The sequence below is a fragment of the Diutina rugosa genome (assembly GCF_008704595.1).
Source record: "Diutina rugosa strain CBS 613 chromosome Unknown scaffold22_size185052, whole genome shotgun sequence".
NCBI lineage: Eukaryota > Fungi > Ascomycota > Pichiomycetes > Serinales > Debaryomycetaceae > Diutina > Diutina rugosa.
Genome location: NW_022995115.1, coordinates 119943 through 147153, shown reverse-complemented (window position 1 = coordinate 147153; position 27211 = coordinate 119943). Strand labels below are relative to the sequence as shown.

Below are 27211 nucleotides of genomic sequence, written 5' to 3'. Positions count from 1 at the left end.
TTTTATATTAACTGTAGAGCGTATCACTGTGTCAAGCAATATGGCTTGCTAATTATTTTCCTCGGCAACACATTCCAATTCAACTTTGATTGACTTGTTGGGGAACTGTACAATAACGCAGGATCTCGCAGGTTGGTGGGGAAAGTATTTGCTGTACACCTCATTCACTTTGCTGGCGTCATCGCCATTTGAAATGAAGAGCAAAACTTTCAACACCTTGTCCAAGCCCGAGTTCAGGTTCTTCAAAGTGTTGGCCAAGTTTGCAATTGCTAGTTCCGTTTGCTCAGCAACATCAGTAGGGAATTGTCCGCTCCCATCGTTCCCAACGTTACCCAGTGTAAAAACAAGCCCATTGGACTTATAAGCAGGCGACAATAATTTGTTCCCTTCCTTCACTCCAATTTGGTTCCAAGTGACTTGCTGCATGTTTGAATTTTCAAGGGATACATGAAGCTATTTATACCGCTTTTATGTAGTACTGTATCGAGCACCCCCACAAATGTTATAGACGGAATTACATACTAGAATTGGCAACAGCCTAACCGTTAAATATCGAAGGTTGACTGTGGATTGATACCCAAAAATGATAACCATTCCACTGTCAATGCTGAAAATGTCATATACCCTAATCAGGCTCTCAGCCGTGGAGCGATCTCATTGATCCACGTTTACAATACGCCATCATGAAAATATTGTATTGAAAGGAACCACCCTTGGAAATTGTTTTCATAATGTTTATAGAATTGTGATATTAGCATCTAGCGAAGGTTTGTCATCATGGACGTTGAAAAAGTTTTGACTTGTGACTCAATCGATTCCAATCGCGAATAATACTCTTTCGATCCGCTTACATAAAATTTTGAATCTTACAACTGAACAAAGTTCTTTCACTCAGGTATATTCATTTTGATCAAAAAAAATCCAAATTCTAACCGATTAACTTAATGGTTCAGCTGTCGTAAGAAAGTCTCTTTTCATCTCAACTTTGCATATTCCATTGACGCGCTTTTGTGATGGCGTGTTGAATTTTTCGCTCTTCACTATCCACTTCAATGTCGTTACCTGAGGTTGAAAAGCTCCTGGCTGCTGAAAAAGCAGCCGAAGCCTCTGCTGCGGACATCAAAAAGGGTCCCAACAAAGAAGCCAAGCCCAAAAAGGAGAAGAAAAAGGAAGCGGGGCCTAAGCAACCTCTCTTTTTGGATCCCCAACCTGAATTCATCGATGAGCGTATCAAGATGTTTGATGAACTCAAGGCGAAGTACGACGCTGAAATCGCGTCTAAAGAAAGAAAGGCTATCAATATCACGCTTAAGGATGGAACCATGAAGGTTGGTACCGCATGGGAAACTTCTCCTTTGGATATTGCCAAGGAGATCGGGTCTGGGTTTGCTGATCGCATGGTGATTGCCAAGGTCAATGGCCAATTGTGGGATTTGCCTCGTCCTTTGGAGGGTGATGCCGAGTTGGAATTATTAGATTTCGAGCATCCTGAAGGGCGGAGTGTTTTCTGGCACTCTTCAGCTCACATCTTAGGTGAAGCTTGCGAATGCCATTACGGTTGTCACTTGTCGCATGGTCCCCCGACTGATGACGGGTTTTTCTATGACATGCTGATCAACAATGGTGAAACCACGGTGGCTCAAAGTGACTTTTCTAATTTGGAACAAGTCGCCACTAAAGCAATCAAGGAAAAGCAAAAGTTCGAAAGATTGGAAATGACCAAGGAAGAATTGCTCAAGATGTTCCATTACAACAAGTACAAAGTCAAATTCATCCAAGACAAGATTCCCGATGGGACTTCGACCACCGTTTATAGATGTGGTCCCTTGATTGATCTTTGTGTTGGTCCTCACATTCCTCACTCGGGTAAAATCAAGGCATTCAAGGTTTTGAAGAATTCTTCATCTTATTTCCTTGGTGATGCTACGAACGACTCACTTCAACGTGTGTACGGTATTTCGTTCCCTGACAAGAAATTGATGCAAGCACACCTTAAGTTCTTGCAGGAAGCTGCCGAGCGTGATCACCGTAAAATCGGTCGTGAGCAAGAGTTATTTTTCTTCAATGACATGTCACCTGGTTCGGCGTTCTGGTTGCCTCATGGTACCCGTATCTACAACACGCTTTGTGAAATGTTACGTAAGGAGTACAAAACTCGTGGCTATGAAGAGGTCATTACTCCCAATATGTACAACTCTAAGTTGTGGGAAACCTCTGGTCATTGGGGAAACTATAAGGAGAACATGTTTACCTTTGAAGTTGAAAAGGAAACTTTCGGTCTTAAGCCTATGAACTGTCCTGGTCACTGCATGATTTTCAAATCCCGTGAAAGATCTTATCGTGAATTGCCCTGGCGTGTGGCTGATTTCGGTGTTATCCATCGTAATGAATTTTCTGGTGCTCTTTCTGGATTGACTCGTGTTCGTCGATTCCAACAAGATGATGCTCATATTTTCTGTACCCAAGATCAAATCGGTGATGAAATTGCTGGTGTGTTCGATTTCTTGCAAAAGGTTTATGGCATCTTCGGTTTTGACTTCAAAATGGAATTGTCTACTCGTCCCGAAAAGTACGTGGGTGACTTAGAAACTTGGAATGCCGCTGAAGCCAAATTGGAAGGTGCACTTAACAAGTTCTTGGGCGAAGGCAAGTGGGAATTGAACCCCGGTGACGGTGCTTTCTACGGGCCCAAGATTGACATTATGATTTCTGATGCTCTCAACCGGTGGTTCCAATGCGCCACCATCCAATTGGATTTCCAATTGCCTAACAGATTTGAATTGGAATTCAAGGGTGAGACCAACGAGAAGGGTCAAGTCCATCGTCCCGTTATGATCCACCGTGCCATTTTGGGTTCGGTCGAAAGAATGACGGCCATTTTGACGGAACATTTCAAGGGTAAGTGGCCATTCTGGCTTTCTCCTAGACAAATCTTGATTGTCCCAATTGGCCCTAAGTTCTATGATTATGCTCAAACTTTGCAGAAGGAATTGAATGACAAGTACTTCTTCTATTGTGACGTCGATGTTTCAGGGAACACCTTGCCCAAGAAGGTCAGATCGGGTCAATTGCTCAAGTACAACTTTATTTTCATCGTTGGTGATGACGAACAAAAGAATAACTCGGTCAACATTAGAAATCGTGATATCCCTGAAGAACAAGGAAAGGGCGCCGCTGTGCCTTTTGACACTGTCGTTCAACAATTGATCAAGTTGAGAGAAGAAAAGAGATCGGATAATGTATTGAATTAGGAGGCGTATTTAGTAAGAGTTTTTGAGGTTTGTTAAAAGACAACGACACCATGTGTTCAGCTAAATGAATTAGTATGTGAATCGTCGCACGCGCAATTTGTTGAAAATTATTCTAATGGTCCCAATTGGTCTCCAGTGCGACACGCAGGACTATTCCTTACCGCGCAAGCAGCACAGTAATGTGCGTCGACTAGTATCGGAAAGTTCGGAAGCGAATTAAGACCCCATCTCCAAATCAATTGTAGACAAAATTGGTATTGCCATGGTTCTGTATTTATTTTTGTTATTCAACATTCCTCGTTTCCCATTCTCTCCAATTGCATGCGTCACTGCCTCGGGCTTCGATTGCTGCTCCCTGCGTATGCGTCCTTGAAATATAAATGCTCACATCAAATCCTCTTCCCGCGAATAATTATCCATGTCTGACAGGGAATCAGTGAGACAAGCTGCATTGAACGAGAATCCTCTCAAGGCCAAGCTCTCTCCTCAGCAATTTGATGCTGCATGTCGGTTTTATGACGCCGACCAAGAGCTTAGCCCAAGAGAGCGTGATGAAATAGCTGACCAATTGAAGCCAGTTCTCAAGAAAACCTCCTTCATTTCCTACGGTCTTGCCACCGTTGGCTTTTTCACTCCAACCATTTACTATCACTTGTGGGGTCCGAAATACCCTCCCACCATTGTGCCCACTACCGATGGAGGTTTTAAGAAAGTGCCCAACCCGTTAAACTCGATGATTAGAAGACCCTTCTTAGGGTTCTTCATTGGTTTGGCAACTTTGTTAGTGCTGGCTCAAGTTGTTGGGAAGTATACCTTTAACAACAAGAGAGAGGCCATTAGCGACCCTGTTGAGCGCCGAGTTTGGGACTCCATGGATTACCGCCAAGCTGGTATGTTTTACATGTACTTCAAACGTACCGCAGTTGATGCGCTGTACCAAGTCAGAGATCCTAGAAGTTTCACTAGAGAAAACATTCATGAAGGGATTACTAAGGGCGGTCAACACTTTGCCAATGCTTTGCACCCCAATGTCCCTAGTCAATGGGATATGATTAGAGCAAATGCTGGTGTTGATGTCACGCAAGCGTCTAGACCCAAGAATCAGGACAACTAAGTGTATAGCTTTCGTACGAATGTATTCATAACTTGCAGTAAGCTGTTTTTTGTCGCGCGCCCAAATGCTGCGCACAAGAACACGTATTGGCTCAACGATATGGACGCCTTCACCGATTCGGGAGAATTGTACTCCATACGCAATGAATTTTACACCAACCAGCATAATCGAGTGAAGAACTACTTGCTTGACTCTTTCTCAGCTGAAAACCAGCTCAAAGTTCTCGAGTTCCAAATAAGACTGACGATTGCCCTTGGAGAAGATGCCAGCCAATTGATTTCATCAGGTAAATCAAGATTTCCTGATAATGATGGGTTCTTCCAATTGTTGGAAGCCTACAACGACTTGTCTTCTTTTGGTACTGACAGTCTGACGTATTTTGATGACGTGAAGGAAGCACTGTTCGAGTTGGAAGCGGTACTCACTGCACTTTATTTGGTCAAATATGAAAAAGACTTTGAACAGGCGACAAAAATATTGAACGGTTATATCGCCAAGGGAACTCCCGAATTCGAGCCTTATCTTTTGCTAGTGCAGTTGCATCTTGTGCAAATTGATCTAGTTGCGGCCAACAAAACATTCAATGAGCTCAAAAAGTTCAACATGAGTGACGACATTGTCTACTCCGTTATTGAATCGTGGATCAACGCGTTACGAGGAGAGTCCGAGAACATCAATAATTCGTTTTACTTTTACGATGAATTGTTATCGACGGATTTTGAGGATGACAATCAACTGAAGTTCAGAATTCTCAATGTGTTATTTGTTCTTACTTTGCAGTTGCAACACTATCCAGAAGCTACGGAGTTGTTGTCTCAAATTGAGTCCATTCACCCTGAGGTGACGGGCGATTTTGTCGCCAACCAAATTGCTTATGATTACCTAGTGAACTTTGGATCGAATGTACCTGATTTGTTGACTAAATTGCGTCAGGTCCAAGAAGGTCATCGTAGGTTGACGGACCTCGAGGAGAAGAGCAAATTGTTTGATGATATAGCAGTGAAATACGCTTAAATACAATGAATTGGCATAACATAAATTTCATATACTAGTTTGCTTCGACTACCTCGCCATCCTCGTTAAGTTTCAACCCTTCAGCTAGCAATCTCTTCTCGATTTCCTTCAATTCGTTCTCCTTCTCCAACAATTCACGACGCTTATTGATCAAATCTTGATGTACGCGTTCCTCGAATTTCCGCAAACGTTCTTCTTCTAACTTGATTTGCTCCTCTTTCACCAAATAGCTGGAGTCTTGCGGTTCTTCCAATGGCTGAGCAGCTGACCGATCGCGCTCACCTTCCCCAATATATTGAAACTGTTTACCTGACAAAGCTTCAGTACGGTAGTTCTCGTAGATCACATCGTGCGTCAACTCTTTGAACTCATTCAAATGGGTGATCAACAAGACATTTTTCAAGATAGTGAAGTCATTAATGTCACTGTTTTCAACATTGATTGGCTTAGCCCAATTCGAGTTGAGTACTCTCAACTTAAGTGTGTCGTCATCAGCTTCGGTCAGCTCTCGGTACTCGTTAGCACCAATGACGGCAAATGGAATTAACAGATTCAAGTATTTGTTGTACTCAATAATCTCGTCATCGATGTAATCTTGCTCGTGCTCGTACTCATTGAATCTGTAATAATTGATTCCGTAATTATTCAAATCTTCGAGAATGAATTGCTTATTCAACGCAAGTTCCCGTGGTGTAAGGGAGTCAGCCTTGGAAATAATCGGAATGATATTGACCAAGTTGTTGATGTGCAACATGAATTTGACATCCACCTCCAGTAAGCCATGACCAGTCGGGTTAATCATGTAAATCAAAGCATGAATGCGGCCGTCTTTGAATCTGGGATTTCTCTTTACTCTCAGTTCTTCTAATAAAACTTCATCGTATTGGTGACGAATGAAGTCGACAATGATCTTAAAGTCTTCGTCGCAATTGATTGAACTGGCAAAATTGGGGGTGTCAATAATATTGAGTGAAATTTTGTGGCCCTCGTTATCCTCAAGTTCGACGTTTTCGTGACGGAGTGTCAACTTTTTCGTGAAGGGATCCTGAGTGACAGTAGAAGATGTTGGTACGATCTGATTACCACCACAAAGAGTGTTGATAAGTGTCAGCCGCCCCAGACCAGATTGGCCAATGATCATGACGGAAAAGTTGATCGACTTCTTGAGTATCTTGCGCTTCCGTAAAGCACTGGATGCTAACATCGGTGATTCGACCATGAGTATAGATATGGTGTTTGTTTTGTAGAAAAGAATGCGGATCGCGTGAAATCCATTAGACGAGACTTAAGGGCTACTTCAAATACGACCAAAGAACTAAAATAAAGCAAATGCTGGAGCGGTGAAGAAGACGCAGTATGTTGGTTGAGCAGAAATGATTGTGACCAATATATCATGGCTACTTCTCTGGATCAAGTCGCAGTTCGACACGTACACTTAAGAATGCAATTTCTATATACAGGATCTGTATTTTCCCTAGACGAGGCTGCGACGCGACTGAAATCGGAATGAGGCGGTTGGTCCCACGTAGAATACACAACCAGCAAATACTGTGTCTCCAACGTTACGAATCCCACGAAAGCAATGCTGGGGGCGATTGTTATCTGGTACTAAGGTGATATGTAATCAAAGACGAAATGCTGACTCCTTTTATACGATTTCATCGGGGAATGTGGGGTTAGACTCAAATTGCAGCAGCGTAAATCAGGATATTTGGGGGTAGTTACTTGAAGTATGAATTTTTCACCTCGAAGTGTTGATGATGCTTTTTTAAATTCTCTTCTTTATTTGTTTTTGAAGTAAACAATAGGTCTAAATCCGTACCTATAGTCGAAGAAAGTGTGGTGGCCAATGGAACATGATTGATGTATCTAACGGCATGTAGGTGAAGATGACTGTAGACCAGAGGTCACTAACTACCCAAACCCTTTTGTAAACATCTAAATGTCCTCTAGAAGATACCGAAGAATGTTGACGGGAAGTCTAGAAGAAAGCCTTCACAAAGATAGATGCTAACACTGCCTTGGTTTTCTTTGATTTCACGTAATATCACCACCTAGTGATGGGTGCTTTGTACTGGACTATACAAAATCTTGATGTGTTCGTCTCTCAGAACTAGATTGAGGAGTATTTGAGCGAAACGTGTTGCTGTTTTTTTTGAGTGCATTAACTTATATTGTATCAAAGGTGGTGTAGTAGCTGCCAAATTTACTTATCATCCCCAACTTTACCACGTTGCTACTCGTATCGAAATGAGGGGAATGAAAGCGCGAGATGGTGCGCCGGAATCTTTGGAGGGGAGAGGTTCCGAGTATCTATATATTAACCAGTTTCGACGTAGAAAAACTCTTAAGCATCAATGACGTATGTTTCACTGAAGCTTTGTTTTGCAAATGTGTCATCCAGAGTACAAGAAAATAGGAATATTTTTTAAGTTTCACACCCCTCCCTATTTAAATCTCTCAGAATGCCTTTGTCATGAAAAATGGAGTCCGACAACACATCCCAATTACTAGAGCGCTCCATTCGAGTATACAAACTTGCAAAGCTAGTACTACATTGCAACATCTTGTTGTTTGCTTTAATTTTGGTTGTTCAATATACGTATATGGAATGATATGTGTGAGAAGAAGGCAGAATTTTTGGCCGCCAAACGAGAACTTCGGATTGCCTTTACCGTGTTGTATTTGAGTGTTATGATATTACTTTTTTTGTGTCGCTTGTTGTACAAAGCTTTCTTCGCAAGTTTCGCCATCGATGACAACAATGTGAGTAATAACATCTTGCCATGAACCTCCTCATTAATCAGAATTATTACAAGTTTCGAATATGACTCGATGGAATGCAATTTCAAGTGGCTGACTGTAAGTTCTGTCCACACTTGCAATCCGGTAATATAACATAGTCCGTAGTGCTTAGCGAGACATATCAAACTAACGACAAAACTTCCGTTACAACCAAATATAAAATGGCTACAGATATGCCCCTATTGTTATTTTCTGTTGCCATCATATACTGACAACACGCCAAGAGTATTTTAGACAAATTTATTCGCACGGAAGATACTTTTCACACCGCCTAAGATGTCGAAGCCATCAATTGCAGCTGATGCCGTGTTAGTCAAGTCCGAGCCCGTGCCAGATGATTTTGTCGAAGTTAGTGGAATTGATTACACTAAAGATTCGGCTTACAATATGCTGGCGCTGGATCTCATTTCCCTGATGCGCAATATGGGATTTCAGGCCCTGGCGTTATCTCAGGCATGCTCGATCATCGATGAGATGACTAGTTGGAAGGGGGTCCACCGTGACACGCTCGAGGAGCACAAACAGAAAGGAACCTTCGATGATGAGGGATATCAACGCACTACAATTTTCATGGGCTTCACCTCTAATCTCATTTCGCTGGGCTTGAGAGACACTTTGCGTTACCTTGTCCAGCACAAAAAGGTTCTGGCTATCGTAGCTTCCGCTGGGGGTGTTGAAGAAGACTTGATCAAATGTTTAGCGCCTACGTACATGGGCGATTTCACTCTCCCCGGCAAAGGTCTTAGAGACAAAGGGATGAATAGAATCGGGAATTTGTTGGTTCCAAATGACAACTACTGCAAATTTGAAGAGTGGATTGTCCCCATCTTAGATAAGTGCCTAGAAGAGCAACAAGAAGCTCTTCAGAAGTTGGGCAACGATGCTCTTGACTACAACTCTGACGCTTGCTGGACCCCTTCAAAATTAATTGCTCGTCTCGGTAAGGAAATTAACGATGAGTCGTCGGTCTTGTATTGGGCTTACAAAAATGATATCCCCATCTTTTGCCCTGCTTTGACAGATGGGTCGATCGGTGACATGTTATTCTTCCACACCTTCAAGGCGCTGCCCCACCAGTTGAGATTGGACATTGTTGCTGATATTCGTCGGATTAATTCTATGAGTATGGATGCTTCGCAGGCGGGTATGCTCATTCTTGGTGGTGGTCTCATCAAACACCACATTTGCAACGCTTGCTTGATGCGTAATGGTGCCGACTATGCCGTATACATCAACACGGGCCAAGAATATGACGGTTCGGATGCCGGGGCTCGTCCTGATGAAGCTGTTAGTTGGGGTAAAATCAAGGCAGATGCTAAACTGATTAAGGTTTATGCCGAAGCACTGCTTGTTTTACCGTTAATCGTGGCTGCTACATTTGCAAAAGAACGTCCCCTGAACTAAAGTGAGAAAACAGTTGAAAAAAGCAAGGGAAAAGCAGTTTTCTCTCGTACTATACTCTCTTTGAGGCCTGTATATACAATTTTGAAAAACAATATGAAGATTTATGGCAATCATTGTAACCTTTTATCAACAGACTTAGTACCAGTGAGATCGCGGAGAAACTGGTAGTGCGAAATGCAGCTCGTTTGCGATTGTAAACTTGCGAACGATTGTAGATCGACACAACAGTATGCGTGACAGTTTTTCACTCATCGATTACACCTAAGCTATCGATTATTCAGGACATCAAGCACTCACAATTGCGCCATATAACTTCGTCAAGTCATACGCCTAGTAAATTTCTAACATGTTGCATGATCGCGGTCCCTGTATGCACTCCCTTGTCATACCTTCACAATTCTTGTGAGGAGAGCGTGGCCGCAGACCAACAAATGTGTATGTCAAACCATTACCCCAAAGAATCCAATTATTGAATTTTACTAACATGTACAGCACTGAAGAAGAAATTGAGTTTGCAAGAATTCATCCAAGACGACTGTAAGTGATAATGAGTGATCAATTGCTCTCAATGAGCTATGCAAGAAAATACTAACAATTAGCTTATGGTGGCAGCTGGGCTGACTCTGATTTCGATATGGCGCTGATCGCTGTGAGAATCGGAGGTTCCGGAGGTGGTTATGGTGGACATAGAGGTGGTTTCCAAGGGTATCTGGGTGGGTCAGTACCTTCAAGCATTCAAGGACCTCCATTCATTGTGAAGCTTTTACAATTACCATCGGATGCGAACGACACATTCATCGAAGACTTGTTCAAACTGCGTTACACCCCTGTTGTTAAAGTCAAAGTTGTTTATGACCCCCTGCTGTCCCCCTTGACTTCTAATGTTATACGAAAAGTCGCCTTTGTGGAATTGCGCTCAGCAGCAGACTATCAAAAGGTCCTCAAGTGGCATGATTGTTACTATCAACCGGGTAAACGTGTGATGATTGACCCCGCTAATTTCAACGATTTTCAAGATACGATGCGCTTCAACTCCGATCATGCTGATGAATTGTCATCATTGTCTCAGAAGGTTGCATCTAACTCCAATCGATGGGAACGCGCGGGGTCGTTGGGCCATCAGGCGCCGGTTCAGAACAGACGTTTGTCGACAGCAACGGCACCGCCGCCCCAACCAGTGAAACCGAAACCGAAACCTAATCCTTTCGGCGAGGCGAAACCAGTTGACACCCTTACTAAGGAAAAAGAGATTCAAAAGCGATTGATTAAAGTGAATGAAACAACTACCTTAACGGTTGGTGAAGGGGAAGATCCCAAAGAGATTTTACGCAATTATCAAGAGCGCTGGCGTGGTCGGCGAGGACTGGAACGACGTGGACTGATTGCAATCCTAAAAAGAGATGGGCAGAGATCTCTTTCAAAACATCCGTCACATACCGGCAATAATAAAAGCCAACAGTCACTGTCTGAGCAAGGACCAGATTCATTACCATCGATTCAAAAGGAATCAATTACACTTTCTGAAGACCATAATCCAGTTGTTGATTCTGAGAATAGTGTTCATGGAAAATCACTTGAATGCGGAGAATATGACAACCTTACAAAATCACATTCTCGTGAATCAGACAAGGAAGCTCAAGAAAAGCGCTCATCTATACCTAAGGTTGATAACTCGGTTGAATCCACATCAATAAGTGAAGCTCTCACATCACCCAAGAATGATCCACCTGACCAACTCACAGGTAATGACGCAAAGGCCCCACACTCTTCGAAAGGTAGTTTGGCAGGTACAAATACTGAGATAAGTGCGGATAAAAATCGACGTAGAGGCGATCGTCGAGGTGGTCTGAGACGCTCGCGAGGTAACCGTGATCGTGTGAATGAAAAACTGCAGGATCTGGTAAAAGAAAGGACATCTACAGAGCGCACGACAAGCGATGATCAACCCAAAAAGGAGCAATCTCTGTCGAGTTCTCATTCTCGAGATCACCGATCTCGACGTCGCCGTGATGAGCGGAAACGCCTGGATAAAAGCGGGGTCAAACTGAGTGCTGATCAAACGACCAAACCGGCTGCGAAGTCTGTGCTGGATTCGGACATCGTGAGAGATACGAATGCGAGAACTACTGAGGGACTGCGCCGGGGGTCACTAGATAAGAAAGAAGGTGAGGGGCTGGGAAGACGCAGTCGGCGAGGTGGCAAACGGCGTACTCAAGGTTCTAATGCCGAAGAACGGAAAGACGGACGGGACAAAGAAGAGTCACACAAAGCTACCCTGAATGCAACAACTAATCCCCAAGTTGGTCCTCTCATCGAATAATGATGTGATGTCAATATAGCATCTTCTTATACATTTAAGCGTATGTAGCTCGCGCCTATTACAGGTCAACTTGCGTGCAAGGGAGCCCATACAATACATAAATTAACTAAAAGTGACGCATCCATCGTCGGGAAGTGAATAAATATGCTAAGTCTTTAAAGTAATCCACTATCTTTAAGCAGATTCTCCAAGATTGTTTCTTTGACTGCAGCAAACACAAGTTGAATATTCAGGGTATCTGTAGCTTGTGTGACATGAGGAAAAATGTTGAGCAGTGAACGATTCTTCTGAGTGAAACGCCAAAGGATATATTTGGCGGCCTTATTGATATTATCGCCACCAGTGTAGTCAGGGAAATGATTTTCTAGTGGTGAATACTTCAACTTCTCGGCAAACACGTCAATTTTGTTAAGGAACAAAACAATCAGAGTTCTAGCAAACCAACGCAGGTTAACGACGGAATCGAAAAGAGTTAACAGCTCCTCCAATCGATTCTGAGAGTTTTCTTCGAGAAGAACTTGATCATATTCGGAGAGTGCAACACAAAAAATGATAAGCGTAACATTGTCAAAACAGTGAATCCACTTTTTTCTTTCACTTCGTTGACCACCCACGTCGTACATATGGATCTTGAGCCCCAGACCCATTTGAAAGTGAAAGTCGTAAATACCTGATGTCTTCTTACGGGTTCTTAAGATGTCATCAGTCAGAGGAACATAGCCTTGAGCAGCAATCCGGTCAATGTTCGCCATAAAATATTGCGTCAGATCAATAAGATAGAATCGGCCTTGGTTTAGTTTCATAAACAGAATCACTTCTGGAGTAGAGTATAATTTTTTTATCTTGGCTGCAATTGCAGGTGAGAATGACTCTTGAGAATCAATGGCAATTTCGTACCCTAGGATAGAGTTTAAATCATCATAGTTCAAAACGTGTGTACGCATGATCAGTCCATCAAGTTGTGGGGTACCCGGGCCAGTTGGTTGATCCAGATCCTTCGCAATCAAATCTGGTTCCAAGTCAATAATTGCATTAATGACCAGTTTGATGCAATCTAACACGTTTTTGTAGACAAAGGGGGTGTATTCCACTAGCTCTTCTCGAGTATAGCCACCTTGATGCAAAATCTTCATTTGTTTGACAATGGTCAGCTTACCCAGCTCGCCCAGGCCCAAAAGTAAAACTTTAATTTCCTTGCTGCTGTCACTTGAGCGTTCAGCAGCACCGGTCGACTCAGGAACTTTGGGTTGCGTCACTTCGGTAGTCTGCGCCGGCTTGGACACCTCCTGTTGAGCCGTCTGCCTTTTGGGAGCCCCATTCACCGCAGGAGTACTGGGTTTGGGCTCCTTTGAACTGCACAACCCCATAGTGTCGAGGATTTGTTGTTGTGAGGTGGTTGCCTGTATAAAGTGAAATCGACAACGCGAGTACACGAGAATGGATCTAAGATGCGTCGGGAACGTTAAACAGGCAAACTCGTGAAAGGCTCTTACGATTCTGACCTATGTGTTGAATAAACAATCCAAAGTCGAAGGTTGCGATGTGCAATGCCTTATTCGAAAATTATCACTAGAAGCGTGTCGTATAACTCAAAATAAGAAGTTTATCTGTGACTATTCGAAGATGCTGGCGTAATCAAGCAACGAGCTTCAGATAGCTGTACTCTCTCAATACACCGCTTCACCTGTTGTTTCCGGATTACGAGAACTTCACTAAGTGATAGCATTTCATGTCTCAATGCATCTGTAGTGCGAGCTCAAGTTGCAGTACACAGGTATGAGCGAAGCTCAAGTGAAGCTCACCCATGAAGCGAATGAAATCCATCAGAGTATAATTACTCAGCTCAAAAATATCGAAAAAGACCCATTGAGGTCTGCCAATTTGCTCCGAGGCTTCATTACAGCATTCGAACCTCAACCTCTGCTTTTGGATCCGCATCTTGCGAGTTATGTTCATCTGCTATGTGCCACATTTGAACGAGCGCATACACTCTTGTCATCTACAAATGAAGTCATCGAAGCTACTGGTGCCATATTGGTGTCGTTCGCAAATGTGCGGGGATATCAGGCAATGATCCCTTACTTTAATGCTGATGTGTATAAGTTGGAAGAACTTGTGGGTTACGTGATAAGCATGCCGTCCCCCAACAACCTTGTGCTTCCTCTTATGTGGATATGCAACTTGGTAATGGTGCCATTCAGCTTGTCCACTTCAAAAGAGAACACTTTGATCAAACTCTATCATGCCTCAATTACAATTATTAACAACGCCCCACCGGGGCTGGCTATTCAAAAGATCATACTGATAATGATGGCTCGACTTCTTAGGCGGTCCGATGCAATGGCAAGTTTACTCCCTATATACCTTTCGTATCTAGTGGAAGAATGGCAGTCGTTCCGACCGAATACAGTCGTTGGCCATTACATGGTTATGAATCAAGTGTTAAAGGAGTTTGTTTCGGCAGATTTATGTTTAATTGTCTCCAGCATTATTAAGCTAGACCTTGAAAAAGCACATTCAAACTTATTCCAACTTTACCGGACAAGAATCCTCGCACAATTGGCCGTGATTTATACTCGACAACAAAACTTCGAGGCAGTATCTGAAATTACTAATGACTTAACACATATCCTTCATGAAGTGGATTCTTTTGATGAAAACTCACGGTATGCGTGGGCGAAAGGGCTTGCTTCGTACACACAAGAACTTGGCAAGGTAGCCATAAACTACCAAAATCAGTTGATTCAGCATATTTACTCTCAAATTCCCTCGGGTTCATTGCAGGATACTATCCCAGTGCAAAAATTACATGCATCATTATTGTACTTTGGGTTTTTAACACTTGCAAATCTGCTACCAAGTACATGGACCGAAAGAGTAATTGAAGTTGCTCGTAAATACTTGTATTTCGAACGATGGTTCTTTCGTTCCAACGTTGGAACAGTAGTACGGGATGCACTGAATTTTATTTTATGGTCCATCTCCAGATCCGCAAAGCAATCAAAAATACTGAGCAAACTGTTGAAGAACGCTTTCAAGGATTTACTTCAGGTGGCCGTGACAGACTCTGATTTGATGGTTCGTCGGGGTGCCGTTGCAGTGATACAGGAGATGTTGGGACGAGCTGGGCCACGCATATTTGATCATGTTTCCTCAAGCAAATCGGGCGAGATTGTCATTGAGATTATCGAAGAGCTCAATACCCTGGCAGTCCTGACGTTAACTAGTCTGTATCTGTTGATTCCACTCCTCGAGTCTAAAGGCTATTCATTTCAGGATGTGTTAATTGAAAAAATGCAGCCGGAAGTTGATTGGCATCAGCAACGCATAGCTACAGGTTACGTCATTTGGGATGATCTGGTGTTGAAGCGTATTCGTTTTGATCACGATAACCTTTACTGTTTGTGTCAAGGACTTCTAGTAATGGGAAAGTCTGAACCTAATGAGTCAATAGATATATTTGGGGAGCTGTTCAAATTTGATGGAGAATCGATCTCGCAAGCAGCAGGATATGTGAGTTGGTGTACGCTTAGAGGAACATATGACCGTGAGGTAATTACGTCGATAGTGACCTCAGTAATTGCACGTGAGATCAGGACGCTAATGAAGGATATGTGTTGCAGAATGCCTAAACATTTGTTAGTTGACCTTGTCCCTTTGATACCTCTCCTGCCTGCTTTTGCTGAAGCTTTCTTTGCAGCTGAATTACCTGAAACAATTATCGAAAACGTGATGGAAATGCCATTCGATACTAAGGTAAATATAGATGTGCGAGTGGCGATATGTTCGGTTTCACCCTGGAAACCTAATTTCATCAATTTGCTTGATGATTACACTACGACTCTTCAAGGAGAAGTTGGCCAAAAGCTACGCGTGGCGATCTTAACGAGACTCGAGAACGACAATATTCCTATTTCGGATTCAATCCGAGGTCGCTTGCTTCGGTTGGCTGGTGAACCGATAGACAGTGTAGCAAAATGTGCAAAACGTTTACTCCAAACAAATGATATATGGGAGGTATATCCCAAAATGGATGCCGGAAGTAAGCCTGAGTTTTGGAGAGGCATGGTTATGAGTATAGGAGGACAGTCGGTGGCATCCGAGACTGTGAATGATAACCTTAAGAGATTCTTTGACTTGTACATGTCTGAATTTCAATTGGATATTCTTCATTATCTAATGAAACTCGAAACATTCTGCTTTGAGCCTCCCAACCGAGTTGTTTCTGCGCTCACGACTTGGAGACGATTGTTAGAGGCACAATTACCCATCCCCGAGACCTTTGATTGGCGAAATCTTTTGAAGCAAGTCTACAACTTACATATAAATACTCGCGAGTGGATGAGAGTGGAAGCTGCTATTCGCCTCTTTGGCAGATTATACTTCGTGAAGGATGAGGGCATAAGGTCCACAGTGGTGGAAAGGCTAGTTTTCCTACTTCATCATCGACAGCCTCGCATTCGTGCTTGTGCTAATGACACGATTGCAGATATACTAACTATCATCGGAGGCGCGGTCTCGATCCTAGATGAAATCGATCAATCAACTCCTCTGGCAAAACAAGCTGAAGACATACGGCACGCTTTGGATTTATGCAATTCATAATATTCATTTGCCTATAAACTCACATGTAAGTTATCGCTCAGTTGGTGATAACGCTGTTGCTCAACAAGCAGCGAAATAGGATTATGCTTGGGTATCTTCAGTGTGTCGACTTTGGAAGTTGCCAGCAACTCCGTCGTGGTCGAGTTTAATGGCTCCTTCCGACCCAGTGTACCAGAATCGGACAAGCGACGAATAAAATCGAACGACATAAGTGAATGGCGGAGGCTCGGACTCACACTATATATCCCACTTGTCACGTGATCTGAAGTGCGGGGTAGGAAATCTCATAACCCAAAAAATTACTCTGCGACCTGTCATTCACGTGTAATCTGTTGTGTGCACAACTTATCGTTGTTAAATGAAATCGTCACCATTATTCCAATTTAAACGCTGAAACAAAGGCAAAAAGCAAATAGCTTCTGACATTATTGAGGTTACTAGTATTAATGGATCAACTTTAGACGCCACCGTCTCATCATTTTGGGGGTCAGGATAGCTGTCAGACTGTGGATCCACTTATGATTTGGCTGAAAAATGGAGATAGTGTTTCACTCATGATTTTTGTAAACCAGATTAACACGTTTTCTTCATGATGATTTCCATACATATCGTATCTATTGGTGCCAATCGCCACGACTCATACTCAAAAGGTCATTAATAACTAGCTTTTCCTTCTTCGCGATCTCGTCGCCATCATCAAGTAGAAAACTCAGTATACTTGGTATCTTCAGTAAGGAGTATGTTTTTGGGAGTGGTAATTGACGCTTTGCTTGAGTCTTCTCGAGGATGCGCTCGCTTTTGTATTGTATAGTTTTGAGAATCCGCAAGATCTTGATGTCCTCATCTAACTCCTCATGATCCCAGTCAATCAGACTGTAATAATCGTCCTCGTCTTCCTCTTCGTCATCTTTCAATATATCTTCTTTCAACAGATCATTCAATAATTTGACGAATATCTGAGCGTCTTTCGGTCTCCTCGAGAGCTCAGGTTTGTAATTGATGAAAACCCGGAAAAAAAGCTGGACACTATTTCTTAATAGATCGACAAAATTCGGTATGTTACCATATTCTCCTCTTTTGTAAAACTTTAGTATGCAAATAAGCAAATACAACATCTGTAAAATGATCAGCTTCTTCAAATTGATAATAGTCATCAGAAGACTGTTGAATAAGGCATTAAATGGCAGAGCAGGGATTTCCTTTAAAAGGGTAGCCTTTTTCGGTTGTTGAACGCGCCTTCTCTTGACACTAAAGTCATTTATAACAAATCCATCTTCATCCACATCCAATCCAAGCAGTTCCATAACAGGGTTACTCCGTTTGTGCAGTACAACCTCCAGTTCTGCCACATGTCTGAAGAAGAGAACGAAGTAATTCAAAACTTCACTCAGAATCTCACTTATAGTGCTGTAATGTTCAGGAGTGAGTTCCTTATCGACGATAAAATTAAGATAATTCATGCTTCTGATCAATGAGTAGTGGAAGTTGAGTTGGATTTTGATTAATTGCAGCGCCATGTGTGCATCGGGTAGCCCACTTTTGTAAAATTCAACCAATCCTTCCTGTGGTATACCAACGGTGCTGTAGTTCACCTCCTTGTCGATCAAATCATGATACAAGTCGTTCAGTGCCGCCGTAGAAATGGGGAGCTTCATTCCATTGCTCAATGGCCTTAACGAAATTCTTTCATCCTTTAATCCTTGTCGCCACTCACGTAAGTTTTTGTCAATGACCAAAAACTGATTAAAATTATAGTTCAAATTCCCATCGTTCCCATCCCCATCATCGTCATTCAAAATCCAGTCCAAATGCTTCGGGTGGTCTCGCTTTTTATTAGGGTCTTTCTTCTTCAAATATTGATAGTAGTTTGGGGAGAATGACAGCGGAATGACAATATTCATCAAGTTCAAAAACTCAACCAGTGGTTTCAAGAGAGTGTCAAACAACAGATCATCACCATTAAGTAAACTCAGAAGTTTTTCAGGTGTCAATTGAAAGTAACGATCAATTGTAACAGGGTTGATGACCGTTGTGTTTAAACTGGGCTTGAAACCAAACTTGAGGTTAAAACATTTGAGTAAAATCTTGAAGGCCCAAAAATTTTTGACTCTATTAGTTCGCTCGGCCATCGGCAAGCTAAGATCATTGAAAAACAAATTCTTGGAGTTTAAGTTGACACCCAAGATACCGATAAACAGATTTACCATCCCAGCTAATACCAGCAGCTTCTCCTTGTTATTTGTCAATAACGAGTAATACAAAAAAATTAAGTAGACTTGAAGTTGATCTCTCAGAACATTGAAAACGTTGAAATATGGCAAGAAATCGTACAACAGCTTTACAACCAGCTCGCCGGGGCCTTTTTTAAGACTGTACCTTGGTTCGGCATGATTCAAAAGTAAGTTGAGGTTGATCGTTGGATCATTAATCATCAACATGGCATAGATTTGAACGACGATCACGAAATATTGGTTCACCACCGTATAGTCATTGCGCCCCAAATTAAATCCATTTAAAGTAGAATCGTCATAGGTGAACATAAACGGATACATTGTGTGAAATTGCTCATAGGCATTCCAAAATTGCTGAAAATCAAAGATCGGGATGAAAACATTGTAATGCAAAAAGAACATTTTGATCTGATTATCTAGCTCACGCTTATTGGCGAATAAAGTTTTGAAGTTGTTGACCAACTGGATGAAAAGTTGGTAGACGTCACGAGGCATGGTTTGATCACCACCAGCAATCGGGTTATAAATCATTGCCAAGTCACGGTTCTGGAATTCATTGTAATCTGAAAACAGTGGATGATACAAGAACAGATTTGGATCATTAACAAGGTAGTTGTGACTGTTGGTAATTTTCAAAAATGGTAGATTTAAATTTATGAGCAAGTGGTTGAACTGCAGCTCAAAGTTCAAGTTGTCATTGCCAATGATGACCCCCTTGTTGTCCAAGTTGAATATTTGATCAATAGGGTTTGCCGGGACGTTAGGGACGCGTTCTTGAGGGTGGGTATTGGGAACATCTTTCGACTCATGGTTGCTTCCTTCTCTGGCGATGCGTAACTCGTTTTCCAACTCACGAACACGTTTTTCAAGATTTTCCGTGTATCCTTTGGGAAAGGCCCGCCGGCTGAGCTTATCCAGAATTTTACATTCCAAGCCGGCTTTAGTGCAATTCCCACACAGAGGCTGGACCCCATCGCACTTGACCTTTCTGGAACGGCATCGATCGCAAGCCTGCGACACACGCGGGCCCAGCAGGGTGTTGATGAGCTTCAAATTCAGAGCACCTTTCTCATTGGTGCCTGGTGGCAGCATTCGTGTGTGTGATTTTAGATTGATTTCCCGAGGACATAACCAAGTGTTGGTCCGGCATATAACCCTACTTGTCACATGTGTGTCTACTTGGCTATAACAGGGGGAAGTCACAATATTTGGCGTCCCATAGACAATAGATTTTGTAATAAATGTAAAGAAAATAGACACTGTTGCCGTGGCTAGGCCGCTACGGTGGTCGTGACTGACTAATTAGTCATCGACCGATTTGTGGGGGAAGTCACGGCTGGTGCATGAAAAACGGCGCTTTCCGGGTGAAAGGAAGTCGTGAATGACCGCAGTCGGTAAAATGGATAATTTCGGCGAGCACCCGCGTTAGCAAAACGCGAAATGTCGTGTGGAAGTCTCGAAATTGCGGGCAACTCTGACCACTGTAACGTACCATTGTTTCATGATATTGCGGAGTTCGTCGTATTAGCCCATGTTGTAGTCAAGATCGGATGGCCCCTGTGGTTGGCAAACTGCGAGACCAATGACATGGAAAATGCCCTCTCAAGTGGAAAGTGCCCTCTCGAGTGTCAAAATCGGTCATGTATCAAATCACTGCCTCAATACTAATGTTACCCATTCGACTTTTTGTCAGTTTCTACTTAATAATCGAGATAGATATCGTCATGCAGCCCAACCCCCGTACGGCTCAAGGATTGCTTTGTGTCATGCAGTCACCCCGTAGATAGCAGAAAGTATAAAGCCACCTCATTATCAAGACCGATACCAACAAAACATGAGCTCCTCGAACCACCCTGCTCTGTCCGGCAACGCGGACGCCACCAAGAAGCCTCACTCATCCTTGGGAGACAAGGTCTTTGGGCGGGACCAAAACCCTGACGACGTAAACTGGGAAGCCGAAGGTGCCTCGTTCGGTAATGGTGTTCACGGAGGTGGTATGGTGGGCGGCACTGTGGCTGAGATCCATAGCCATCAGGACCAAGCGCACCACCGCGTTGAAGAACACCACCACCACCATACCAAGATTGGCGAGAAAATCGACAAGATTCTCCATCATCACGACCACGGCGACCACAAACACAAGAGCGAAGTGAAGGAACCCGAGCCCACCATTCCCCAGATGGGGCCGGTGTACCAAGCGCAAATGAACAATCTTAGATGAACGGTTACGTCTCAACATGATATTTTGAATAAATAAATGACTATAAAGGAATTAAAACTTGCCACCAGTTCTCTTCTTTCTCAACTCGTTTTGTTCTTTTTCAACTTCGGGATCCCACACGATGAAGTCGTCCAAAGCGTTACCACCAGGGACCATGGGAAGAACCGGCACCTTCTTGTCGACGATCACCTCCAACAACACCGGTTCCTTGCATTCGAGGAACTCCTTAACGCCTTCTTTCATTTGTTCTTGAGTGCTAATGCGAATACCTTTGACGCCCATGGCTTCAGCCAACTTCATGAAGTCGGGATTGGTCTGATGCGTGTGGGCATAACGATGCTCGTAGAATAATGATTGCCATTGCGTCACCATCCCCTGTTCCTCGTTGTTGAGGACACAGATCTTGACGGGGGCGCCCGCCTGGACGGCTGACAGCAATTCAGTCAAAGTCATGTTGAATGAAGCATCACCGTCAATGTCAATGACGATGGTGTCGGGCTTGGCTACTTGAGCGCCAATGGCGGCGGGTAAACCATAGCCCATGGTACCTAAACCACCGGAAGTGATCATGGTTCTCGGCTTGGTCCAGGTAAAGTGTTGGGCAGCCCACATTTGATGCTGACCGACACCGGTAGTGATGATAAAGTCCTTACCCGACTCTTGTAATTGTGCGTCCATTTCTCTGATCAACGTTTGCGGCTTGACAAGCGAACCCGGTGTTTCCGTTTGGTAGGCGTAAGGGTATTTCTTTTTCCAGCCATCCAATTCAGTAAACCACTCTTTGCGTTCGCTAACGGGCTTCACCAAGGGGATGAATTCTCTCAAATTGTCAGTGACGTCACCCTCGACGGCCTCGGTGGCCTCAACCACCTTATTAATGTTCTTGGGAGAGATCTCGAAATGAATGATACCACCACGACCTTCGGCAGCGGCAATTTTCGCGGCGGGGGCGAATTTGGTGACGTTACCAGTGACTCTGTCGTCGAAACGGGCACCAAGTGCAATGATCAAGTCGGCGTTTTGCATGGCGGTGTTGGCAGCCGCCAGACCGTGCATCCCGAGGAAATCCATCGACTTGGAGTCTCTTTGGTCAAACGCACCCAACCCTTGAATGGTGGTGGTGACGGGGATTTGGGCCTTGTCGGCCAACTCTTTCAACAATTTGGGGCCGTCGGGGTTGTTCAAGATACCGGCACCAACGTAGAGGATGGGTCTCTTGGCTTTGTTGACGAGCTCGGCCAGTCTCCGGATGGCTTCCTTGGTGAATTCGGTGGTGGCTTGACGGGTGATTTGCGAGAGCGTCAGCGAGGGGAGGGTGGAGTTGATGGGGATAGCGTGTCTCAAAATGGAGGCGGTGACATCCTTGGGAAGGTCGACCAACACGGGACCGGGGCGGCCCAGAGTGGCAATTTCGAACGCCTCGTTGATGCGTCGTGGCAACTCGGCGACGTTTTTCACCATCACGTTCCACTTAGTACACGAACGCGAGATCCCGACGACGTCGGCTTCTTGGAAGGCGTCGGAGCCGATGGCGGTGGTGGGCACTTGACCAGTGAACACCACGAGGGGGACCCCGTCCATCAACGCGTCGGCCATCGGGGTGATGACGTTGGTCGCCCCGGGACCCGAGGTGACCAACACCACCCCGGGCTTACCCAGGGCTCGGGCGTAGCCTTCCGCCATGTGACCAGCACCTTGTTCGTGGCGGGGCAACACAAACTTGAACTTGTCGGAGTTGTAGATGGCGTCGAACACGGGCAAAATCGCGCCCCCGGCGTAGCCGAAGATGGTGTCGACGTTGTGGCGCAACATCATTTCGTGGAAAATCTCCCCCCCAGTAAGGCCGATGAACGAGTCGTCCATGTCGACCTTTTTGCTTTGGCGGGGCAAGGGGGTGTCGGGCTGAGTCTGGAACAGAGGTGCCGGCGACGGTCTCGTCGCGGTGGTGGGGTTAGCAGCAGCGGTGGCAAGGCGAGCGGTGGCAACCACTCTAAGCCCTTTGGCAAGCGCCGGAGTACGGCGGACAGCTCTAAGCATGTTGTAACAAGACTCTTAAATTTTTCGCAGCAGTAAGAAAGATATATATGGTGACTCAGAGGCCCGGTTCCGGCCAAACTCCCCGTCTGCATATAATCATCCATTGAAGAAAAAAAAAAGCCCCAGATTTTTCGGGCGACCGGAACGTCGAGAGTTTTTATCAGGGTGTCGAAGGGTTGACGTCGTCTAATTTTTGATTCTGTCGGGGGTCAAACCGTCGTCTACGTGGTAAGGTTTTTTATCGGGGTCGATGGTTATTGCCCTGGACGGGATCCCGCGGCTGACCCCCCGATGCTTGATTCGATGACTCAAAAATGCACGTGATCCTTCGATCGCGGAGACTAAGATCCGTACCGATCAGAAATTCCCCAGAGTGGATCTAGGGGGGTTGAAACTACGGGGTAGCTGCTTGCGTACGTAATCTATTACCGTTTATTATAACTCCTATGAAATCAATCATGAATAATTTGTCTAACCTTGTTTCTCCCCAGTAACCCCCAGGTGGTTCCGAACCACAAGGTCTTCCGGCGGTGGTGCCGCCGACAGCGCCAGCGAGTCGAGGCGGTGTTCGTATATCAGACTCAGGTGGGGCTTGCTCTCGTCGGTGGTACCGTCGTTAAGGGGAATCTCCACCATGTGGGACGCTTGGGGATGGCTGTGATGCAGGGTGGTGTAGTGGAGCTCCAGGTGGTGTTCCGAGTGGGTCCCAGTAGTCTGGCCGGGGTTGCCCCACGCCAAAAAGTCTCGGCGCACTTCGATGTAATCGTAGGCAAACTCGCCGATCTGGTCTTCGTCCAAACCCGCCTCTTCGGCGTCGTAGTCGACGCGGAGATGGAGCCCGGGGATGTTATTGATGACAAAGCAAAGGATGGCGGTGACCACTGCCAGGTAACCAGTACAGGCTAAGATGTAAGCAATCTGAATGTACAATTGCTTGTAGTTGTGGTCTAACCATCCTCCTTCGTGGACGGTGACGTTGTCGTACCCGATAACGTCGGCACTGCCGAAAAGGGCATTGAAAATCAACCCGACAACGCCAGCGATGCCGTGTTCTGCTAACACATCAAGAGAGTCGTCCACGTGCAAGAGGTACTTGATTTTGGTGGAAAAGTTACACACGGTACCCGCGACCACCCCCAAAATCACCAGCGCCCACAACGGGATCACCCCGGAAGACGGCGTGGCGGCGACCAACCCCGAAATACACCCGGAACACGCCGCAACCATCAGCCACTTTTGTTCGAGCCGGAAATCCAACAACAACCAGGTGGCGGCACCAAACGCGGCACACAAGTGCGTGTTCATCGTAGAGTAGATCGCTTTAAGCGAGGCGTTGGCACACGACAAACCGTTGAAAAATAACCAACCGAAGTAAAGCAACACCGTGCCCAAAAACACGTTGGTGATGTTATGGGCACGATACAGCACCATCAATGTCTTGTTGCGCCGCCCGAGGAACGCTGAGTAAACGAACGCCGACACCCCAGAGAGAATCTCCACCGGCCCGCCGCCGGCGTAATCTAAAACCCCCAGCTTCCACGTGGCCGCCCAACCACCGCCCCAGATCCAGTACACGACGGGGCAATAGACGATGGTGGCCCAGCAAAAAAGAAATACCATTGCTGGTAAAAACCGCCCGCGCTCAGCAACACAGCCACCGGCAAGAATGGCTAGGGTAATCAACATGAATTGCATTTGAAACAAGGCATACGCCATCTTCGGGTAATCGGCGCCTTCAAGGAGGTTCTGGAAGCCAAAGTTGTGAAGGTTGCCGATAAAACCGTTGTGTGCCGTTTCCGAAAAACCGAGGGAGTAGCCCCAGAAATACCATTGGAAAATACCAATGAACGACAGGACTATGACGATCCAGATCAAGGATAACGCCAGCTTCCGTCGACTCAAACCCAGGTACAAAAAGGCGAGCCCGGAGATCATGATCCATATGGCATTCAGCCCCACCAACAATATGATCAACGTCAGCGGGTTGTAGTTCTCATCTTGGGGATAGAGATCTCGGGTTAGACGGCCGTACATGGTGGGTCGTCTGGCTCGATGTACGTGATCACGTATGGAACAGCTCTGGGGTGTTCGTCATATTTATTGCTGCATACATGCCTGATGAGCACCGCGAAGGCTTATCAGTGGCAACTCTTATCAGTGCGCAATGGAAAACTGCGGTCGGATTGTGGACCCAATGAGCATCTCGGATAACTGATAAGCATCGTATTTTTAGTTACCCCAGATAACGATGAGAGGACTATATATTGATTGACAATCACGATGAAGAGACGATTTCGAATGAATTTTGTCAGTATATGGTGGATATGCCATCGGAAGAATTAGCACGGCGTCAGGTGTCGAGCCCGCCTGCATATGGACGGGAAAATACGGAACAGGTACCACCGTTTCAAGACACATGTCAAAATGATGACAGCCATCGACCAATAAAATAGCCGTGATAACAACGCAACATTCATCCGACACTGGGAAGGAGTAGACACGTCAGGGAAATTTTGGAAAGGTATATTTGTCCTTTAAACTGATCATTAATCCTCGACCACCCGAGTTCTACGTTCCGAGATGCTTGACCCTGATTGGAGAGCTCACGCTTATCACGCATGGTTTTTTTTCCGGGACTCACCGGGAAATGCGGCTAAACGCGATTTGATGGCATCACCAGTCTCCTCCACGTCGGATAAACAACAAGAATCAGTGTCTTTCAACACTCAGTGCTGACACTTTCTCTGAATTTGATCGCCTCATGAATTTTGCTCTCTAGTTGTGTGAATACGCTCATCGCGCGCCTTCTTTCCTCTTCCTCATCCCCCACTCACCCCCCAAATTTTTTCATGCACGCGTAGATTGCCCCCACCTATGTTCGCTTGACTCAACCCTAAGTGTCACACCTCAGATCTAGACTATTTACAAGTTGTGAAATGGAACAAGGTCCCTTAATTCGCCGAAGTCTCAGCATGTGTCGAGTGTTGGTATTCTAACCAAAACTGCCGTAACTCAAATACGACCTCGACTGTAATCAATAATATAATGATCCATTCAAGACGTGTGCTCTTTTTTTCGTTAAGAACCAGCAAAAACGCCCTCAGCTCATCAGTAGCATAATCAAGCTTCCGATTCAATATCGAGATACGTGGATTGATGTCAAGAGCTCGTGACACTGATGTATAAATCCGTTCCAACAGAGGCTCTTCCCAGTACAAATCTGGGGTCTCGATGAGCTCCAGATACAAATTCAACTTTGCTCGTAATTGAAATAATTTTCCCGTCAATTGCAATAGCTGATGTTCTGTTGTCTTTATCTTACCGGTGGCCAAATATCGAGATTGGTCCTTAGCGCGTAGTAAATATTGATCCAATGCATTTTCCAAAATGGAGAGACGAGTGCTTCTCAGAAATCCAATTGCAAATGCTGCCTTCTCCAAGAGGGCTTGATCGGCATTGTCTTCGGCGACCACTAGAACTTCGCCCTTAAGGTACAGTCCATCGCTTTCGCCTGTGATTCCAATCCAATCCATCACATCAGCCTCGGGGACGTAAGATTCATCAATGGCGGAGCCGAGTTTCTTTGCATAATTTTGGACAATAATCTCTTCATTTAAGTTCCATCCAACTAAAGTACCATTCGACAACACCATCAAATCGGTCAGTTGGTTGATATTGATATTGATGACTTCGTCGGGTATAACTTCTTCGTAGTTGTAACACTTGAATTCTTGCGCAGCTCGTCTCAAATCTATCAGTTCACCGATGGTCACCGCGGTGACGGGCATCAATAACTTTTCCACTTGCTTAGGAATAGTCACATCGTTATCTTTGGGCAATAGTTTGAGCAACAGAATAGTGCTTCTGGGATCTGGTCGCCGACGAAGGTGATGTTGGGCCAGTTTTTTGGAGGCACATCTTACAAAAAATCGCACTAGTGGCTGTCGCCATTGTAGCATGATCAAATGTTGTTTCACCAAAACCCGCACTACCGTTGTCATACACTACACACTGCGACAAGAATTACCAAAACCACTTCGAGAGGGAGTGCATTCACCTACATTTTATCAGTATTAGGCCCATCGACGTAAATGATATGAAGCAGGCCGTAGGAGACTATTGAAATTAAGGCTCTACATTCACACTAGATCTACAATTGCAACTTATCAAATCTACGCCTGGCCCCCTCTTCACTTGGCCTTAATATTT

The 27211-nt window shown here is 44.7% G+C and overlaps 14 protein-coding genes across 14 annotated transcripts; 7 read left to right on the top strand and 7 right to left on the bottom strand. All coding sequences in view use genetic code 12, as the record gives it.

Annotated features, from left to right (window-relative positions):
• Positions 1–48: 48 nt before the first annotated feature.
• DIURU_002162 (RidA family protein) lies at positions 49–426 on the bottom strand (the record flags this gene model as incomplete). Its single annotated transcript, XM_034154784.1, has 1 exon — positions 49–426. The coding sequence occupies one exon, from the start codon at positions 424–426 to the stop codon at positions 49–51; it is 378 nt and encodes a 125-aa protein (XP_034013085.1).
• A 626-nt stretch (positions 427–1052) lies between these two features.
• THS1 (threonine--tRNA ligase) lies at positions 1053–3251 on the top strand (the record flags this gene model as incomplete). Its single annotated transcript, XM_034154783.1, has 1 exon — positions 1053–3251. The coding sequence occupies one exon, from the start codon at positions 1053–1055 to the stop codon at positions 3249–3251; it is 2199 nt and encodes a 732-aa protein (XP_034013084.1).
• Positions 3252–3669: 418 nt separating this feature from the next.
• Positions 3670–4365, top strand: DIURU_002160 (PUP1 family protein; the record flags this gene model as incomplete). The annotated part of the gene is made up of 1 exon (XM_034154782.1): positions 3670–4365. The coding sequence occupies one exon, from the start codon at positions 3670–3672 to the stop codon at positions 4363–4365; it is 696 nt and encodes a 231-aa protein (XP_034013083.1).
• Positions 4366–4464: 99 nt separating this feature from the next.
• On the top strand, positions 4465–5379 carry DIURU_002159 (coatomer subunit epsilon; the record flags this gene model as incomplete). Its single annotated transcript, XM_034154780.1, has 1 exon — positions 4465–5379. One exon carries the CDS (start codon positions 4465–4467, stop codon positions 5377–5379), a length of 915 nt encoding a protein of 304 aa, XP_034013082.1.
• A 34-nt stretch (positions 5380–5413) lies between these two features.
• On the bottom strand, positions 5414–6598 carry CDC11 (septin; the record flags this gene model as incomplete). Its single annotated transcript, XM_034154779.1, has 1 exon — positions 5414–6598. The coding sequence occupies one exon, from the start codon at positions 6596–6598 to the stop codon at positions 5414–5416; it is 1185 nt and encodes a 394-aa protein (XP_034013081.1).
• Positions 6599–8460: 1862 nt separating this feature from the next.
• DIURU_002157 (deoxyhypusine synthase) lies at positions 8461–9588 on the top strand (the record flags this gene model as incomplete). The annotated part of the gene is made up of 1 exon (XM_034154778.1): positions 8461–9588. One exon carries the CDS (start codon positions 8461–8463, stop codon positions 9586–9588), a length of 1128 nt encoding a protein of 375 aa, XP_034013080.1.
• A 634-nt stretch (positions 9589–10222) lies between these two features.
• Positions 10223–11908, top strand: DIURU_002156 (uncharacterized protein; the record flags this gene model as incomplete). The annotated part of the gene is made up of 1 exon (XM_034154777.1): positions 10223–11908. The coding sequence occupies one exon, from the start codon at positions 10223–10225 to the stop codon at positions 11906–11908; it is 1686 nt and encodes a 561-aa protein (XP_034013079.1).
• A 155-nt stretch (positions 11909–12063) lies between these two features.
• GPA2 (guanine nucleotide-binding protein subunit alpha) lies at positions 12064–13275 on the bottom strand (the record flags this gene model as incomplete). The annotated part of the gene is made up of 1 exon (XM_034154776.1): positions 12064–13275. One exon carries the CDS (start codon positions 13273–13275, stop codon positions 12064–12066), a length of 1212 nt encoding a protein of 403 aa, XP_034013078.1.
• Positions 13276–13684: 409 nt separating this feature from the next.
• Positions 13685–16513, top strand: DIURU_002154 (uncharacterized protein; the record flags this gene model as incomplete). Its single annotated transcript, XM_034154775.1, has 1 exon — positions 13685–16513. One exon carries the CDS (start codon positions 13685–13687, stop codon positions 16511–16513), a length of 2829 nt encoding a protein of 942 aa, XP_034013077.1.
• Positions 16514–17127: 614 nt separating this feature from the next.
• On the bottom strand, positions 17128–19836 carry ZCF16 (Zcf16p; the record flags this gene model as incomplete). Its single annotated transcript, XM_034154774.1, has 1 exon — positions 17128–19836. One exon carries the CDS (start codon positions 19834–19836, stop codon positions 17128–17130), a length of 2709 nt encoding a protein of 902 aa, XP_034013076.1.
• Positions 19837–20578: 742 nt separating this feature from the next.
• Positions 20579–20965, top strand: DIURU_002152 (uncharacterized protein; the record flags this gene model as incomplete). Its single annotated transcript, XM_034154773.1, has 1 exon — positions 20579–20965. The coding sequence occupies one exon, from the start codon at positions 20579–20581 to the stop codon at positions 20963–20965; it is 387 nt and encodes a 128-aa protein (XP_034013075.1).
• Positions 20966–21016: 51 nt separating this feature from the next.
• On the bottom strand, positions 21017–23002 carry ILV2 (acetolactate synthase catalytic subunit; the record flags this gene model as incomplete). Its single annotated transcript, XM_034154772.1, has 1 exon — positions 21017–23002. One exon carries the CDS (start codon positions 23000–23002, stop codon positions 21017–21019), a length of 1986 nt encoding a protein of 661 aa, XP_034013074.1.
• Positions 23003–23473: 471 nt separating this feature from the next.
• On the bottom strand, positions 23474–25036 carry MEP1 (ammonium permease; the record flags this gene model as incomplete). The annotated part of the gene is made up of 1 exon (XM_034154771.1): positions 23474–25036. The coding sequence occupies one exon, from the start codon at positions 25034–25036 to the stop codon at positions 23474–23476; it is 1563 nt and encodes a 520-aa protein (XP_034013073.1).
• A 917-nt stretch (positions 25037–25953) lies between these two features.
• Positions 25954–26961, bottom strand: DIURU_002149 (uncharacterized protein; the record flags this gene model as incomplete). Its single annotated transcript, XM_034154769.1, has 1 exon — positions 25954–26961. The coding sequence occupies one exon, from the start codon at positions 26959–26961 to the stop codon at positions 25954–25956; it is 1008 nt and encodes a 335-aa protein (XP_034013072.1).
• Positions 26962–27211: the final 250 nt, after the last annotated feature.